The following is a 17,497-nucleotide window of genomic DNA, read 5'->3' as shown; positions in this document are numbered from 1 at the left end:
CACTATACAGGAACAAACGAAAGACACTCTCAGCAGAGGTACAAAAACAAAACTATGAAACAAAACTATCGCAAAGGCAAAACTATGAACAAAACAAAACAAAACATTTGCACAATGGCATGAATAAACAAAACTTACTTGGACAGAGACGAGGGGCATGGATCATTGGCATGGATGTGGAGAGTGTGATCGAGGGTGATGTTGCCAGGCTGACTACCTTGCAACTGTGGCTTAAATAATACTGTGGTGATTAGTGAAAACAGGTGCGTGACACGGGGACAAGGTGAAAACTAATGGGTTGGTATGGTGACAAAACAAACAAAAGTGCACAAAGAGTCCAAAAACTAAACCAAACATGACTAAAACAAAACATGATCACACAGACATAACATGGACGTTGGAGTCTGCAACAAAGTTTGATGAAATCGAAACCAGGTTAAGAACCACTGTTCTACTTGGACTTTGTAGTCTGCAATAAAGTTTGATGAAATAAAACCCAGGTTAAGAACCACTGTTCTACTTGGACGTTGGAGTCTGCAATAAAGTTTGATGAAATCGAACCCAAGTTAAGAATCTCTGTTCTACTTGGACGTTGGAGTCTGCAATAAAGTTTGATGAAATCGAACCCAGGTTAAGAACAAACCACGTTTCCATATGAGTTGGGAAATTGTGTTAGATGTAAATATAAACAGAATACAATGATATGCAAATCCTTTTCAACCCATATTCAGTTGAGTGCACTACAAAGACGATATATTTGATGTTCAAACTCATAAACTTTGTTTTGTTTTTTTTGTAAATAATAATTATCTTAAAGTTTCATGGCTGCAACACGTGCCAAAGTAGTTAGGAAAGGGCATGTTCACCCCTGTGTTACATCACCTTTTCTTTTAACAACACTCAATAAATGTTTGGGAACTGAGGAGACACATTTTTGAAGCTTTTCAGGTGGAAATATTTCCCATTCTTGCTTGATGTACAGTTTAAGTAGTTCAACAGTTTGGGGTCTCTGTTTTCGTATTTTAGGCTTCAAAATTTTCAGTGGGAGACAGGTCTGGACTACAGGCAGGCCAATGCAGTACCCGGACTCTTTTACTATGAAGTCACGCTGTTGTAACACGCGGTGTGGAATTGTCTTGCTGAAATAAGCAGGGGCGTCCATGATAACGTTGCTTAAATGGCAATATATGTTGCTCCAAAACTTGTATGTACCTTTCAGCATTAATGGTGCCTTCGCAGATGTGTAAGTTACCCATGCCTTGGGCATTAATTCACCCCCATACCATCACAGATGCTGCCTTTTGAACTTTGCGCCTATAACAATCCGGATGGTTCTTTTCCTCTTTGTTCCCGAGGACACAAATGTCCATAGTTTCCAAAAACAATTTTAAATGTGGACTCGTCAGACCACAGAACACTTTTCCACTTTGCATCAGTCCATCTTAGATGATCTCTGGCCCAGAGAAGCCGGCGGCGTTTCTGGATGTTGTTGATAAATGGCTTTTGCTTTGCATAGTAGAGCTTTAACTTGCACTTACAGATGTAGTGACGAACTGTATTTAGTGACAGTGGTTTTCTGAAGTGTTCCTGAGTACATGTGGTGATTTTTGATACAGTGCCGTCTGAGGGATCGAAGGACACGGTCATTCAATGTTGGTTTCCGGCCATGCCGCTTACGTGGAGTGATTTCTCCAGATTCTCTGAACCGTTTGATGATATTATGGACCGTAGATGTTGAAATCCCTAAATTTCTTGCAATTTCAAATTGAAAAAATGTTGTTCTTAAACTGTTTGACCAGTTGTTCACGCAGTTGTGGACAAAAGGGTGCACATTTGTTGTGAAGCTGTTTTTATACCCAATCATGGCACCCGCCTGTTCCCAATTAGCCTGCACACCTGTGGGATGTTCCAAATAAGTGTTTGATGAGCATTCCTCAACTTAATTAGTATTCATTGCCACCTTTCCCAACTTCTTTGTCACGTGTTGCTGGCATCAAATTCTAAAGTTAATAATTATTTGCACAAAATGTTTATCAGTTTGAACATCAAATATGTTGTCTTTGTAGCATATTCAACTGAATATGGGTTGAAAATGATCTGTAAATCATTGTATTCCTTTTATATTTACATCTAATACAATTTCTCAACTCATATGAAAACAGGGTTTGTACTTGAACGTTGGAGTCTGCAATAAAGTTTGATGAAATCGAACCCAAGTTAAGAATCACTGTTTTATTTGGACGTTGGAGTCTGCAATAAGGTTTGATGAAATCGAACCCAGGTTAAAAACCACTGTTCTACTTGGACGTTGGAGTCTGCAATAAAGTTTGATGAAATCGAACCCAAGTTAAGAATCACTGTTTTACTTGGACGTTGGAGTCTGCAATAAAGTTTGATGAAATCGAACCAAGTTTAAGAACCACTGCTCTACTTGGACGTTGGAGTCTGCAATAAAGTTTGAAGAAATCCAACCCAGGTTAAAAACCACTGTTCTACTTGGACGTTGGAGTCTGCAATAAAGTTTGATGAATTTGAACCCAAGTTAGGAATCACTGTTTTACTTGGACGTTGGAGTCTGCAATAAAGTTTGATTAAATCAAACCCAGGTTAAGATGTTTATCAGTTTGAACATCAAATATGTTGTCTTTGTAGCATATTCAACTGAATATGGGTTGAAAATGATCTGTAAATCATTGTATTCCTTTTATATTTACATCTAATACAATTTCTCAACTCATATGAAAACAGGGTTTGTACTTGGACGTTGGAGTCTGCAATATTAAGTTTGATGAAAATTATATTCCCCCCTGTAATACTCCAACTGTCCACTGGGTGACGACATTTTCTGCGAGGCGCCAGTGAGCAGCTGTCCATACAGATGACTGCATCGATCGTTGTTGTTGTTGACGTTTTTTTTTTGTTTTTTTTAGCAAAAAATAAATAAAAATAAAAAATGCGAACGTAGCTCATATCACGCCCGCCGCGTGAAAACATTTGGAGGGGGTAAAAAGACAAAAGTGCCTGTTCAACAAAAGCACAATATGGGTCACGACTCCACTTCCTTACGCATTTTTTTTTTTTTTTTTTTTTTTTATAACTAATCCGGCGTTATTCCGCCACGATGATAAATAAACATACGCACGCTGGCGAGCGAGTTGGCGTGTATACGGCGGTGGAGGAGCAGAAGCTCGCTGATGTCAGCGTCGGTGGGAGGATCTTCGTGGGTTGAGTCACGCAGCTGTCAAAGATAGCTGTCACCCAGTTTGTCCATCAAACCCAAAACACAGTCAATGAGGACAGAGCTCAGGTGACCCCCTCCGGCCCCCTTTTTTTTCCCCCCTCGTACACCCCCGCCTACCTCCGCTCAGCAGCGGGAAAACACGACAAAACTATTTCCTCCGTGGGTGCTGCTTTTTTTTTTTATTTTTTTTTTTTAAATGCATCAATAAGGATTTGCGGGGCGATCAACACTTAAGGATACGTTTTCTTCCACGCGAGGATACAGCTGGCATTTTTTTTCATTCCGGGGGGGACATGAAGACGAAAAAAGGTAAGATGGTGGACATGTTATAATGTTATTAAAGGTTTAATCACGTTCGGAGCGTTTTTCCCTCTCGGGTCTATTGTCTGCCGCGGACATGACAGGGCTGCCATGTGCTGGGGGCGACGTCACCGACAAAACAGCCCCACACTTCGGCCTCGTTCTAGCGCTTTCTCGCCCGGTTTTAAGACGTCGGAGCCTCGGCGGGGCGAAGCTGAATGTGGACACGAGTTTAGGGCTTCTGGTTCCGGCGTGTTTCGAGAATGCGGGGTCGGACTGTTTGGCTCCAAGTTTGGCCACCAAACAAAAAAAAAAGTGATGCTATGCTATTTCGGCTACATGTCCCAGTTAGAAGAATACATAAAACCTTTTTTAATTTTTGGGGGTATTTTTTTAAATTATTTATTATAATTAATACTCGTCGCTTTGCCTGTTATATTTCCTTGTTGTAGACTTTTGTGTGGATTATAAATGTAAAAAAAAAAACCCAAAAACAAATCCCGGTTCGAACATTTTAATTAAAAAAAAACAAAAAAAAAACGTCTTTCTTGCAAGGAACGTTTAAAAAAAAAAAAAAAGTGATGTTATGCTAGCTCGGCTACATGTCCCAGTAAAAAGAATACAAAAACCCTTACATTGATAAAACCTTTTTTTTTTGGTAATTTTTATTATAATTTTCGCCTGTTATATTTCCTTGTTGTTGACTTTTGTGTAAATTATAAATGTAAAAAAAAAAAATTATAAATAAAAAAAAAAACACGTACCGGTTCGAACATTTTACTTAAAAAAAACGTCTTTCTTGCAAGGAACGTTTCTTTAAAAAAAAAAAAAAAAAAAGTCAAGCTGGGAAGCTTTGACCTCATTCATTGTTGAAGTTCGGCTGAGGACCTCGTGTTATCGCGCACACAAAGGACACAACTTTTTAAGCCTGGGGAAACAAAAACAAACAAAATGGCGCCATAATGTGTTTTCTATGGTTATGTGTGGAGGGGGGTTATTGAACATTTCGCATTATAAGCCGCCGTTTGATAGCAAGCGTACAAAGAAAGGCAGCCAGATTCTTTTGTTTAGTCTGGAGACGCTGATTTGCAACAGGTCTCCCCTCCCCCTCTCCCCGGGCCCACGTAATTACCTCATCCTGTGGGCTGCACACTCCCCCCCGCTACCAAGTCTGCAGTCTGTGGGCTTTATCAACTTTTATTTATTTGCGCCCCTGCTGAGGAAAAAAAACTAAAAAAAAAAAAAACTTCCGGAGTCGACGCAGTGCGCATGCGCTCGCCTGAAAGGTGAGCTCAGGTGTCCTCATTTTTCAAACGGTCGAGAGGTCACGTTGGAAAACGACCGAATCGGGTTATTTTGTAGAAATTGTGACGAAAAAACACATCGTGGTCCAAACTTTTTTCAGTTCCAGACACGAGTTTGGAAAATAACTCAACATGTATAAGCAGGGGTGTCCAAAGTGCGGCCCGGGGGCCTTTTGCGGTCCGCAGTTAATTGCTTACCGGCCCGCCACACATTCTGGAAATGTTATTTCAAAATATGCCGAAATATGCGGTCCTCTCCAAGGTTTCTCATAGTCATCATGGTCACCGACGTCCCACTGGGTGTGAGTTTTCCTTGCCCTTATGTGGGCTCTACCGAGGATGTCGTGGTTTGTGTTGTGGTTTGTGCAGCCCTTTGAGACACTAGTGATTTAGGGCTATATAAATAATCATTGATTGAAGGTTGACAAAAAGCTGTCATGCAGGCTGTTTTTTTGTAAATTGTGTTTCCATTGCTCAAACAAACAAAAAAACAACAACAAAAAAATCAATGTTATAATAAATCATTTTCAAAGCTCCAATTACTTCAAAAACTTTACTATAAAATGTTTAATGTGCAAAAAATATTGCATATAATGTGTGGTTGCCATATAAAAACATAAAAGTTTTATTTACAAACGACCATAAAACAAAAAGAAATAATTGTTTCAATGTAAAATCGACAGATATATCCGAAGTTGATCTCGTAACTTAAGTGTTGAAAGTTAAAGGCCTACTGAAATGAGATGTTCTTATTCAAACGGGGATAGCAGATCCATTCTATGTGTCATACTTGATCATTTCGCGATATTACCATATTTTTGCTGAAAGGATTTAGTAGAGAACATCGACAGTAAAGTTCGCAACTTTTGATCGCTAATAAAAAAGCCTTGCAGACGATGTGCGCGTGACGTCACGGGTTGTAGGGCTCCTCACATCCTCACATTGTTTATAATCATAGCCTCCAGCAGCAATAGCTATTCGGACCGAGAAAGCGACAATTTCCCAATTAATTTGAGCGAGGATGAAATATTCGTGGATGAAGAAAGTTAGAGTTAAGCACAAAAATAAAGAAAAGGCGACGGCTCCAGGCGGCGGCAGTGGGGCCGTTTCAGATGTAATTACACATTCCCTAGGATAATTCTGGAAAATCCCTTATCTGCTTATTGTATTAATAGTGTTTTAGTGAGATTGTAAAGTCATACCTGAAAGTTGGATGGCTGCGGTGAACGCCAGTGTCTCTAAGAGAAGCCGAGGAGCCAAGATAACAGCTGCCTTTTTGGAGCTGCAGGAGGAGGTCCCATAATCCACTGAAGTCTCCGGTAAGAGCTGACTTAATATCACAATTTTTCCCCATCCAAAAAGTGTTAAAGCTTAACAACAAACAAAGAAACACTGGCTGTGTTTCGGTGCTAAAGGCAGCTGCAATCCACCGCTTTCCACCAACAGCATTCTTTATAGTCTCCATTTTTAATTGAACAAATTGCAAAATATTCAGAAACACAGATTTCTAAATTACTGTGTAATTATGCGATGAAAAGAGACGACTTTTAGCCGTGTGTGGTGCTGGGCTGAAATGTCCGCTCCAACCCTAGACGTCACAAACACGACGTTTTCAACATGAAACTCCGCGGGAAATTTAAAATTGTAATTTAGTAAACTAAACGTATTTGCATATGTTGCAATTTTAATATTTCATCATTGATATATAAACTGTCAGACTGCGTGGTCGGTAGTAGTGGGTTTTAGTAGGCCTTTAAAAAATATATATTATAAAAATATATCACTTTGAGTGGGGCACCTTTTGGATCCCAAAGATAGTGGGATTTTATTTATCTTTACACTGTGATTACTCAAAAAAATAATAGTGTATTAAAATCAATGGTGTCCTGCATTATTGATCTTTTATGGTTGTATTTACTAAATACTGCATATTTCCTTTTTACTATAAATACAAAGTTATCTTTGACAAAAAATGCATAAAACCCTTTTTTTTTTAAACTTCATATCAACCTCAAGTTGATATAGAGATGTACTGTAAGCATTAAATAATAAAAAAATAAATAAATAATTTGAATTATTTTTAACATTTTAATGGCTGAGACCCTCTATGGTCCACGGGACCCCTAAAGGTAAAAAAAAAAAAAAGAAATCCATATATTGCTTTAAATTTTTCAATTTACGGCCCTCAGTTGAAAAACTTTGGACACCCCTGATGTATAGACTTCCACTTTATTGATCCACAAGGGGTTATTGTTCCACACAGTGGCTCAGTTACAAAGGATGGAAAAGATAATGCACGCAAAAAGAGGGCGAAAACAAAAGGTATAAAGTAAAAAATGTACCATCGTAGCAGTATAATATATGTATGCAATATTAACATATTATATAATACAGGGGTGTCCAAACTTTTTCCACTGAGGGCCGCACACTGAAAAATCAAGGCAAGCGGGGGCCATTTTGATATGTTTTTATTTCAAAAACCAATACAATATGTGTAAAAATATACATTTAGGCCTCCACTCTTGTTTGTTCCCAGGGACCCCAAAGGATTTTGGTCCCAAAAAATATTTAACATGTGTCATTATTTTGTATTATTGTTATTCAAGGTTTAAATCTCCAGATCAACATTAGGTCTATCTGTCAATATAACGTTTTTAAAGATTTTGAATTGAATTATATTTATATAGCGCTTTTCTCAAGTGACTCAAAGCGCTTTACATAGTGACACCCAATATCTAAGTTACATTTAAACCAGTGTGGGTGGCACTGGGAGCAGGTGGGTAAAGTGTCTTGCCCAAGGACACAACGGCAGTGACTAGGATGGCACAAGCGGGAATCGAACCTGCAACCCTCAAGTTGCTGGCACGGCCACTCTACCAACTGAGCTATGCCGCCCTAAGTTGTACGCCCTTTTTGTCAAAGAAAACCCTGTTTTGTTATGGGAAAAAAACACATATGCAATAGTTTCCTCCAATAGAATTTTAAAGTGGATTATAGAATAATTGGAGCCTTAAAAATATCAACACATAACACCATTAATTTGTAGGGATGCACCGAAATGAAAATTTGTGGCCGAAGCCGAATAAAACTTAAACGCTTGGCCGAAGGCCGAATAATGAATGCAGTTTTCACAATTTTTTTTATATTGCATAAATAGCCTAGAATAAATATTTAGACATGTTTTTCAAATGGAGTAATTTTTTATAATATTCCAGAAGCCTTTGCTTTTCAAAAAAAGCACAACGTTTTTCATTTATGTTAGGCCTTCAAACAAAACATGCATTCCCAAAAAAAATAAAGTGCATTAAAGTGGATAAACCAACAACAAAAGTCTGCTTAGCCACAGTAGATATGCTAATAATGTAAACAGAAGGCTCAAGTAAATCTCAATTAAGTGTGTGCTTATAACCTCATACACTTATACAGGTAGCCTACACAACAGGCTTATAATGTAAACAGAGGCCCCACTAAATCTCAATAAGTGTGTGCTTGTAACCTCATACACTTATACAGGTACACAACATATCCCAACGTCATTGCACGTAGGTTGATTGCGTCACCGCGTCAAAAAATTGTATTCGGCCTTGTTCTTAACTCATTCCACCGAAGGCCGAATGTGGCTTTTTTTGCCACATTCGGCCGAATATATTCGGTTACCGATTAATCGGTGCATCCCTATTGATTTCGATTTATCATTTTTTTTAGCAATGACACACACAAAAAAATTGCACTAAAATTATTGAGGATCCAAAAGGGTCCTATTCATTAAAAATAAAACTTTTTTTTTTTTTACTGTTAACTATAAACACAATCGTCTTGAGATCAACTTCAGATCCATCCGTCAATTATAACTTTTATTGTTGTTTATGTTTTTTGTTTGTTCTTATTAAGCCTTTCTTTAGAAAAACAACAACTTTTTATATGGCAAACACAAAATATGCAACATTTTCCCTCAAAAATATCTCAAAGTGGAATATTTAATGTGACATTATTATTTTTTTTAAAGAAAATAACAGCCAGCATGGCAGCTTTGTGTTATTAGAGTAAACATTGCAACATTTTCTTGTCACATTTCACCTGTTTACTCTTTTATACCACTTTTTCAGTTTTTTATTATTTTAATCGTAATTTTAGAATGTGCTTGTGGCCGTTAAAAATTCCCCCCGGGGCCGCACTTTGGACACCCCTGATATAATATATACCAGTAGTTCTCAACCTTTTTTCAGTGATGTACCCCGTAATCAAAACAAAGCATTTTTTTGGTTGAAAAAAAGAGATAAAGAAGTAAAATACAGCACTATGTCATCAGTTTCTGATTCATTAAACTGTACAACAGTGCAAAATATTGCTCATTTGTAGTGGTCTTTCTTGAACTATTCGGAAAAAAATATATAAAAATAACTAAAAACTTGTTGAAAAATAAACAGGTGATTCAATTATAAATAAAGATTTCTACACATAGAAGTAATCATCGCTTTAAAGTGTCCTCTTTGGGGATTGTAATAGAGATCCATCTGGATTCATCAACTTAATTCTAGACATTTCTTCACAAAAAAATAAATCTTTAACATCAATACTTATGCAACATGTCCACAAAAAAATCTCGCTGTCAACACTGAATATTGCATTGTTGCATTTCTTTTCACAGTTTATGAACTTGCATTCATATTTTGTTCATTATTCAAGAAATATATTTATGAAGGATTTTTGAATTGTTGCTATTTCTAGAATATTTAAGAAAAAAAACCCTTTTGAGAACCACTGATATATATAATAAATAACAAATGACCATGTATAATATTACAGTATACCGTATTTCCTTGAATTGCCGCAGGGCATATACTTTAGTATGCGCCTGTTTTGAATTACTGCTTCGCAAAATAATTAATATTACCGCCTGGTCAAACTCGTGACGTCACGAGTGACACTTCCCCTGTCATTTTCAAAATGGAGGAGGCTGATTTCAATACCGGTAATTTGAAATCGCATAAAGGGAAGAATATTAAGAGCTATTAAGTAGGATTTAAGGTCCAAGCTTACATCAGACTCAAATTTTTACTGCATGCCTTTGGTAAGTGCCTGAGTGAGAAGAGGTTTTCAAATAATTAGCGCATGCTTACTTTTACTGCATGCCTTTGGTAAGCGCGGTTTTAACTCGGGGGTCTAAACTGGTTATTTACCGAATTGAGGGGTCCCTTTTTAAGTCAGGGGTGTCAAACTCATTTTAGATCAGGGGCCACACGGAGGAAAATCGACTGGTAAAATCACAGAGCGGTAACGTAAACATAAAGACAACTTCCGATTGTTTTTTTTTTTTTTGCTTAAAAATACAAGCACATTCTAAAAATGCACAAATCATAATGTTGTTTTTTTTATTTATTTTTGTTGTTATTTATACGTTCGGTGTAGGTGTTCATTTTCAATCCATCCATCCATTTTCTACCGCTTATTCCCTTCAGGGTCGTGGGGGGCGCTGGAGCCTGTCTCAGCTTCAATCGGGCGTAAGGCGGGGTACAATCCATCAAGATAAAAAAAAAATATATATATTATTGCAGCTGAGATAGGCTCCAACGCCCGCCCCGCGACTCCAAACGGGACAAGCGGTAGGAAATGGATGGATGAATATTAAAATGAAATTATAGATTGATTGGCAACACTAAATTGGCCTTAGCGTGTGAATGTCGTCTGTCTATCTGTTTCTGCCCTGCGATGAGGCGGCGACATGTCCAGGGTGTACCCCGCCTTCCGCTTGAATGCAGCTGAGATAGGCTCCAGTGACCCCAAAAAGGGACAAGCGGTAGAAAAATGGATGGATGGAAATTACATGATGTACGTAGTTTGATCATTTTCCTCGACTGGTGCACGGACATGTGGTTTATTTTTATTACATATGTAGCATAATATACAAAGAATTGCTATTGCGACATCTAGTGGACACATTTAGAACAGCAGTTTCTTTCATTCAAAACTTTCGGCTTATTTTTTATACGTAGCAGACTTTTACCGCGGGTTTGTGGGCCGTACGTTTGACACCCTTGCTTTAAGTCCTCTTTCTTTTCGTAACTTGATATGTGTGTAACGATGGCAGGGGGTGTCGAACTCATTTTAGATCGGGAGAAAAAATGTATTCTGGTAAAATCACAGCGCGATAACGTAAAAATAAAGACAACTTACGATTGTTTTTCGTTGTTTAAAAATAGAACAAGGACATTCTGAAGATGTACAAATTTCGCCTGGTCAGCGGCCGAGTGGTTAGAGCGCCCGCCCTGGAATCGGTAGGTCGTGAGTTCAAACCCCGGCCGAGTCAAACCAAATACTTTAAAAATCGGACCCATTACCTCCCTGCTTGGCACTCAGAATCAAGGGTTGGAATTGGTAGTTAAATCACCTAAATTATTCCTGAGCGTGACCACTGCTGCTGCTCACCGCTCCCCTCACCTCCCAAGGGGTGGAACAAAAGGGATGGGTCAAATGCAGAGGGTAATTTTAGTGTACTTTAACTTTAAATCATAATGTTGTTGGGGGTTTGTTTACACTTACAGGTTGCAGTTAATAGTATTCTATCTTTGTTGTTATTTATACTTTCTGAATAAATTATGTTAATTTACAATCCATCAAGACAAAAAAAAATAGTAATAAAATCAAATTGCAGAATGGTGTTTATGTAGTTTCTTCATTTTCCTCGACTGGCGGACCAACATGTTTTTTTTCAAATATGTAGCATAAAGTACAAATATACAAAGAATTGCTATTGCGACATCTAGTGGACACATTTAGAACTGCAGTTTCTTTCATTCCAAAATTTTGGCTCGTTTTTATACTTAGCAAAGTCTTCCAGCGGGTCGTATAAAACCGGTTTACGGTTTTATTCTCTTTTGTAATGCGATGTGTATGCAACTAGGGTTCCTTAAGGTTCCCCTTTCGCGCCTTTCTTTTTGGGTTTAGTTCAAAAAATCTCGAGACTCACATTTCTAAAAACATCAAAGCGCTGTCATGGAGATGATCTTTGACTAGCTCTGACCAAAAAAAAAAAGGCCTAAATCAAATGTCTACTGTAGAGAATATACAATCTAGAAAATTCCCGTGGAAATTTTGATGTGCCCTGGACATCTAGCCGGGGGTCGTCGGAAGCTGCCATACTGATTAGATAGTGCCGAGTGTCTGATCGCATCAGTGTTAGGTGTAACTGTACAAAATGAGCCACAAAGCTAGTCTACAACAGTAGCATGTTTACATAAAAATGCTAACATTTAGCATGTGTGTTAAAACTAGCATGATAACAGTCAGCATGGTTCATAAACCAAGTTACGCGACTCAAAAGGTGCGTGGCTGCGGAAATTGATAAAAAAAAAGTGTAAAAATAGATGAAAAAGCCCAAGTTAGCTTGCTAGCATGCTATCGTTTGCATGCTAACAGTTAACAAGTGTTACATACCAAGTTATACGACTCTGGGCTAAAAGGTAGAAAAAGTAGCTCAAAGTTAGCATGATAATGGTAAAATGCTAGCATGCTAATGTTAACATGCTAACAGTTAACAAGTGTCACATACCAAGTTTTATGACTCTAAGGTGTATGGCTAGGGAATTAAAGAAAAAAAGAGTAGATTTAGCAAAATAAACAGTTAGCAGTTTAATATTAGCATGCTAATGTTTGCATCACGAATAATAGTGAAGGGAACAGTCTGCCCTCCCGGTTCTTAACTTTCTGGAAAACAATGGAGTCGAATATCCCCGATATTTATTATTGATATTCACATTAACATGTGATTTCATTTCAAACTTTGCAGTGTTTCTGGCACACCGCACGTCACACGGGATTCAAATAAACTTTAGTTGTTCTGCTTTTCTACGCCTCTGTTGTCTTCCTTCATGCTACCAGGCTAATTAGCGCGATCTACCAGAAATCAAGGCGGCAGACGTGGAGTGTGAGTTTCAGAACAGAGTCAGAACAATAGAAGCTAAGCGGATAACTCTAGCTAGCTAAAAGTTATTTGGAGTCAGAAGACTAGAAACTAAGTGGATAACTCTAGCTAGCGAAAAGTAATTTGGAGTCAAAACACTAGAAGTTAGGTGGATAACTAACTAGCTAAAAACCAGTTGGAGTCAAGTTAAGTGAATAACTAGCTGGCTAGAAGTAATTTGGAGTCAGAAGACTAGAAGCTAAGCGCATAACGCTGGCTAACTAGAAAACTAAAAGTAATTTGTAGTCAGAAGACTAGAAACTAAGCGATTAACTCTGGGTAGCTTAAAGTAATTTATAGTCAGAACACTAGAAGTTAGGTGGATAATTCTAGTTAGCTAAAATAATTTGGAGTCAGAAGACTAGAAGCTAGGTGAATAACGAGCTGGCTAAAAGTCATTTGGAGTCAGAAAACTAGAGGCTAGGCGGATAATTCTAGCTAGCTAAAAGTAATTTGGAGTCAACACACTAGTAGTTAGGCGAATAACTCAAGCTAGCTAAAAGTAATTTGTAGTCAAAACACTAGTAGTTAGGTGAATAACTCAAGCTGGCTAAAAGTTATTTGGAGTAAGAACACTAGAAGTTAGGTGGATAACTAGCTATCTAAAAATCATTTGGAATCAGAAGACTAAAAGCTAGGAGAATAACTAGCTGGCTAAAAGTAATTTGGAGTCAGAAGACTAGAAGTTAAGCGCATAATGTTGGCTAGCTAGTAAGCTAAAAGTCATTTGGAGTCCGAAGACTAGAAACTAAGTGAATAACTCTGGCTATCTAAAAGTCATTCGGAGTCAGAACACTAGAAGTTAGGCGGATAATTCTAGTTAGCTAAAAGTAATTTGTAGTCAAAACACTAGTAGTTAGGCGAATAACTCTAGTTAGCTAAAAGTAATTTGGAGTCAAAACACTATAAGTTAGGCGGATAACTCGAGCTAGCTAAAAGTAATTTGTAGTCAAAACACTAGTAGTTAGGTGAATAACTCTAGCTAGTTAAAAGTGATTTGGAGTAAGAACACTAGAAGTTAGGTGGATAACTAGCTATCTAAAAATCATTTGGAATCAGAAGACTAGAAGCTAGGAGAATAACTAGCTGGCTAAAAGTAATTCGGAGTCAGAAGACTAGAAGTTAAGCGAATAATGCTGGCTAGCTAGTAAGCTAAAAGTCATTTGGAGTCCGAAGACTAGAAACTAAGTGAATATCTCTGGCTATCTAAAAGTCATTCGGAGTCAGAACACTAGAAGTTAGGCGGATAATTCTAGTTAGCTAAAAGTAATTTGTAGTCAAAACACTAGTAGTTAGGCGAATAACACTAGCTAGCTAAAAGTGATTTGGAGTAAGAACACTAGAAGTTAGGTGGATAACTAGCTAGCTAAAAATCATTTGGAGTCAGAAGACTAGAAGCTAGGAGAATAACTAGCTGGCCAAAAGTAATTTGGAGTCAGAAGACTAGAAGCTAAGTGCATAATGCTGGCTAGCTAGAAAGCTAAAAGTCATTTGGAGTCCGAAGACTAGAAACTAAGCGAATAACTATGGGTAGCTTGAAGTAATTTGTAGTCAGAACACTAGAAGTTAGGCAGATAACTCTAGCGAGCTAAAAATAGTTTGGAATCAGAAGACTAGAAACTAGGTGAATAATGAGCTGGCTAAAAGTCATTTGGAGTCAGAAGACTAGAGGCTAGGCGGACAACTCTAGCTAGCTAAAAGTCATTTGGAGTCAATACACTAGAAGTTAGGTTGATAACTGTCTAGCTAAAAGTAATTTGTAGTCAAAACACTAGTAGTTAAGTGAATAACTCTAGCTAGCTAAAAGTGATTTAGAGTAAGAACACTAGAAGTTAGGTGGATAACTAGCTATCTAAAAATAATTTTTAGTCAGAAGACTTGAAGTTAGGTGGATAACTAGCTATCTAAATATCATTTAGAGTCAGAAGACTAGAAGCTAGGAGAATAACTAGCTGGCTAAAAGTAATTTGGAGTCGGAGGACTAGAAGCTAAGCGCATAATGCTGGCTACCTAGAAAGCTAAAAGTCATTTGGAGTCCGAAGACTAGAAACTAAGCGAATAACTCTGGCTAGCTAAAAGTAATTTGTAGTCAGAACACTTGAAGTTAGGCGGATAATCCTAGTTAGCCAAAATCATTTGGAGTCAGAAGACTAGAAGCTGGGCAGATAACTAGGTAAAAGTAACTTGGAGTTAGAAGACCAGGAACTAGGCGACCCCAAAAGGTAATATTCACATTCTAGAAAATGACAATGGCAATAAAAAGTGGTGATCCCTGGTTTTTAGACAATGGGTTGTGTAGTCCAGCTGAGTCATCCAGGCATGCAGAGGTGTGTACTTCCGATGCGTCCTGGCAGGTTTTATTACCGACACCCCCAACACACACAGGGAAGCCAACCTCTCTTCCTCTTCACACCGGCAGGTTTGACGATGCTGTCGGGAAGCGAGACGGACGACGACGACAGCGTTGACGCCCCCCTGGACCTGTCGTCCAGCGCCGGGGGCGGCGGCGGAAAGAGGAAGCGGCGGGGGAACCTGCCCAAAGAGTCGGTCCAGATCCTCAGGGACTGGCTGTACGACCACCGCTACAACGCCTACCCCTCGGAGCAGGAGAAGGCGCTCCTGTCCAAGCTGACGCAGCTCTCCACACTGCAGGTAGAGACCGTCTGAATCACTTCCTGTCAAAACACGACACTCGGCGCGGAGTAGGTCAGCGGCTCTCTGGAGGCGGGAGGCGGGAGTCGTGAGTAAGTCAAAGCGCAGGAATTTCCCCTCCCCGCAGCCTTGCCTCCCCAGCTGTCTGGGAACAATGTGGAGTCATTTACTGAGCTTCTGCCAGTTACGACTCGCCCGCTAAACATAACAACACTAATGACCCCCACGGCTGCTATGACAGCACCCTTTTTTTTTTAAAAACTTTCATTTGACCTCACATACTGATCTCTAACAGGAAGTACTCACGCCAAGTCCTCGCTTCATGTTGTTTTCCAGGTGTGCAACTGGTTCATCAACGCCCGCCGGCGCCTCCTCCCGGAGATGCTGCGGAAAGACGGCAAGGACCCGAACCAGTTCACCATCTCCAGGAAGGGCGGGAAGGCGAGCGACAGCTTCTCCGACAGCTCCCAGTCGCCGAAACACGGCAACTCGGCAGGGGGCGCCGACGACGCCTACGACCGGCGGGTCCTCAGCCCCTCCAGCTTCGAGCCCGCCGCGCCCAGCGTCCTAAGGAAGGCGCCGTCGCCCCCGTCGGGTCCGCAGCCCCCCCGGCCGTCCGTCATCTGTCACACGACCGTCAACGCCGGGACCCTCCAGCCCTCGCCGTCGCTGAACTCTGACAGGGCGGCCGAGCGGCTGCAGGCGGCGCAGGCGCTCCTCAGGTGCCTGGACAAGGGGGCCACCACCATCCTGGAGGGAAACCTGAGTCCCCGCAGCGGCCTTTTCAACACCCCGCCCCCGACCCCGCCAGACCTCACGCAGGACTTCAGCGGCTTCCAGCTCCTGGTGGACGTGGCCCTCAAGCGGGCGGCTGAGATGGAACTGCAGGCCAAACAGTTGGTGTCCTAAAACGACAACATGGGGGTCCGGGGGCGCATTTCTCGGACTCAACAGAAAACACCCACCGCCCCCCCACTATGAAAAAGTCTCATCATTTCTATTTTTTCTATAGCAGTCAACTAGTTTTGATTGCCGACAGTATCAAGGTGCCTTCATTTCACATTTGTACGGACATTTATGATGGACTTGTTTGCACAGGGACCAAAAACACGAAAGGTGCCTGTCTTTGGAGGCGGAGCTACCTTTGATCCAAACATTTCATCTCCTCAACGTCTTCACTACTGTAGTCAATGTTACACTATATATGTTCCTTTTATCATTTAGTTTTAAAATATTTTTTATTTTTACAAATTTTTCTTCTTACCTTTTATTTTTTAAAATCGCTACTCCTTCCTTGCCCAAATAAGGGATATTTCAGATGAGCAATGTAGCAGGCGGGGCCAACGGACGGAAAGAGGACACACTACAATAAAGGTTTAGTTGACAAAGACAGCGTTAGGCCAAATGAAGCGTTTTCATGTATAATAGGACCAGGTGTGTAGGTCATGTGACACATGGCGCCCAATGATGTGATTTCATTTCAAACTGTGCAATGTTTGTGGCACACCGCGCGTCACACGGGATTCAAATAAACTTTTGTTTTTCTACTTTACCACGCTGCCGTTGTCTTCCTGCGGGCTACCAAACCAATTGGGGTGATCCTTCCAGAAATCAAGGCGGCGGACGCGGAGTGTTGAGTTTCAGAGCAGAGTCCGAACGCCAGAAGTTAGGCGGATAACTAACTAACTAACTAAAAGTAAATGGGAGTCAGAACTCTAGAAGTTAGGCGATAACTCTAGTGAGCTAAATGTCATTCAGAGTCCGAAGACGGGAAGCTAAGCGAATAACTGGCGAGCTAAAAGTCATTTGGAGTCTTTAGACTAGAAGCTAGGCGGCTAACTAGCTAGCTAAAGTCACTTGGAGTCAAAAGACTAGAAGCTTGGCGGCTAACTAGCTAGCTAAAAGTGATTTGGAGTCGGAAGACTAGAAGCTAAGCAAATAACTATCCAGCTAAAAGTCATTTGGAGTCAGACGACTTGCAGTTAGATAATTCTAGCTCGCTAAAAAAGTCATTTGGAGTCAGAAGACTAGAAGTTGGAT

At 39.9% G+C, this 17,497-nt stretch overlaps 1 protein-coding gene across 1 annotated transcript; it reads left to right on the top strand.

Annotated features, from left to right (window-relative positions):
- Positions 1-3,157: 3,157 nt before the first annotated feature.
- Positions 3,158-17,009, top strand: tgif1 (TGFB-induced factor homeobox 1). The gene is made up of 3 exons (XM_061922259.1): positions 3,158-3,550; positions 15,225-15,457; positions 15,794-17,009. The coding sequence occupies exons 1-3, from the start codon at positions 3,535-3,537 to the stop codon at positions 16,364-16,366; spliced, it is 822 nt and encodes a 273-aa protein (XP_061778243.1). The 5' UTR covers positions 3,158-3,534; the 3' UTR covers positions 16,367-17,009.
- Positions 17,010-17,497: the final 488 nt, after the last annotated feature.

This window comes from Nerophis ophidion, linkage group LG15 (assembly GCF_033978795.1).
Source record: "Nerophis ophidion isolate RoL-2023_Sa linkage group LG15, RoL_Noph_v1.0, whole genome shotgun sequence".
NCBI classification, from domain to species: Eukaryota; Metazoa; Chordata; class Actinopteri; order Syngnathiformes; family Syngnathidae; genus Nerophis; species Nerophis ophidion.
The sequence above is the reverse complement of the archived record's forward strand: the minus strand, read 5'-3'. Positions and strand labels throughout refer to the sequence as shown.

Coding starts and splice junctions, on each gene's coding strand:
- tgif1 (XM_061922259.1), top strand. Junction 15,458..15,793: donor CGCAGCTCTCCACACTGCAG/GTAGAGACCGTC, acceptor GTTGTTTTCCAG/GTGTGCAACTGGTTCATCAA.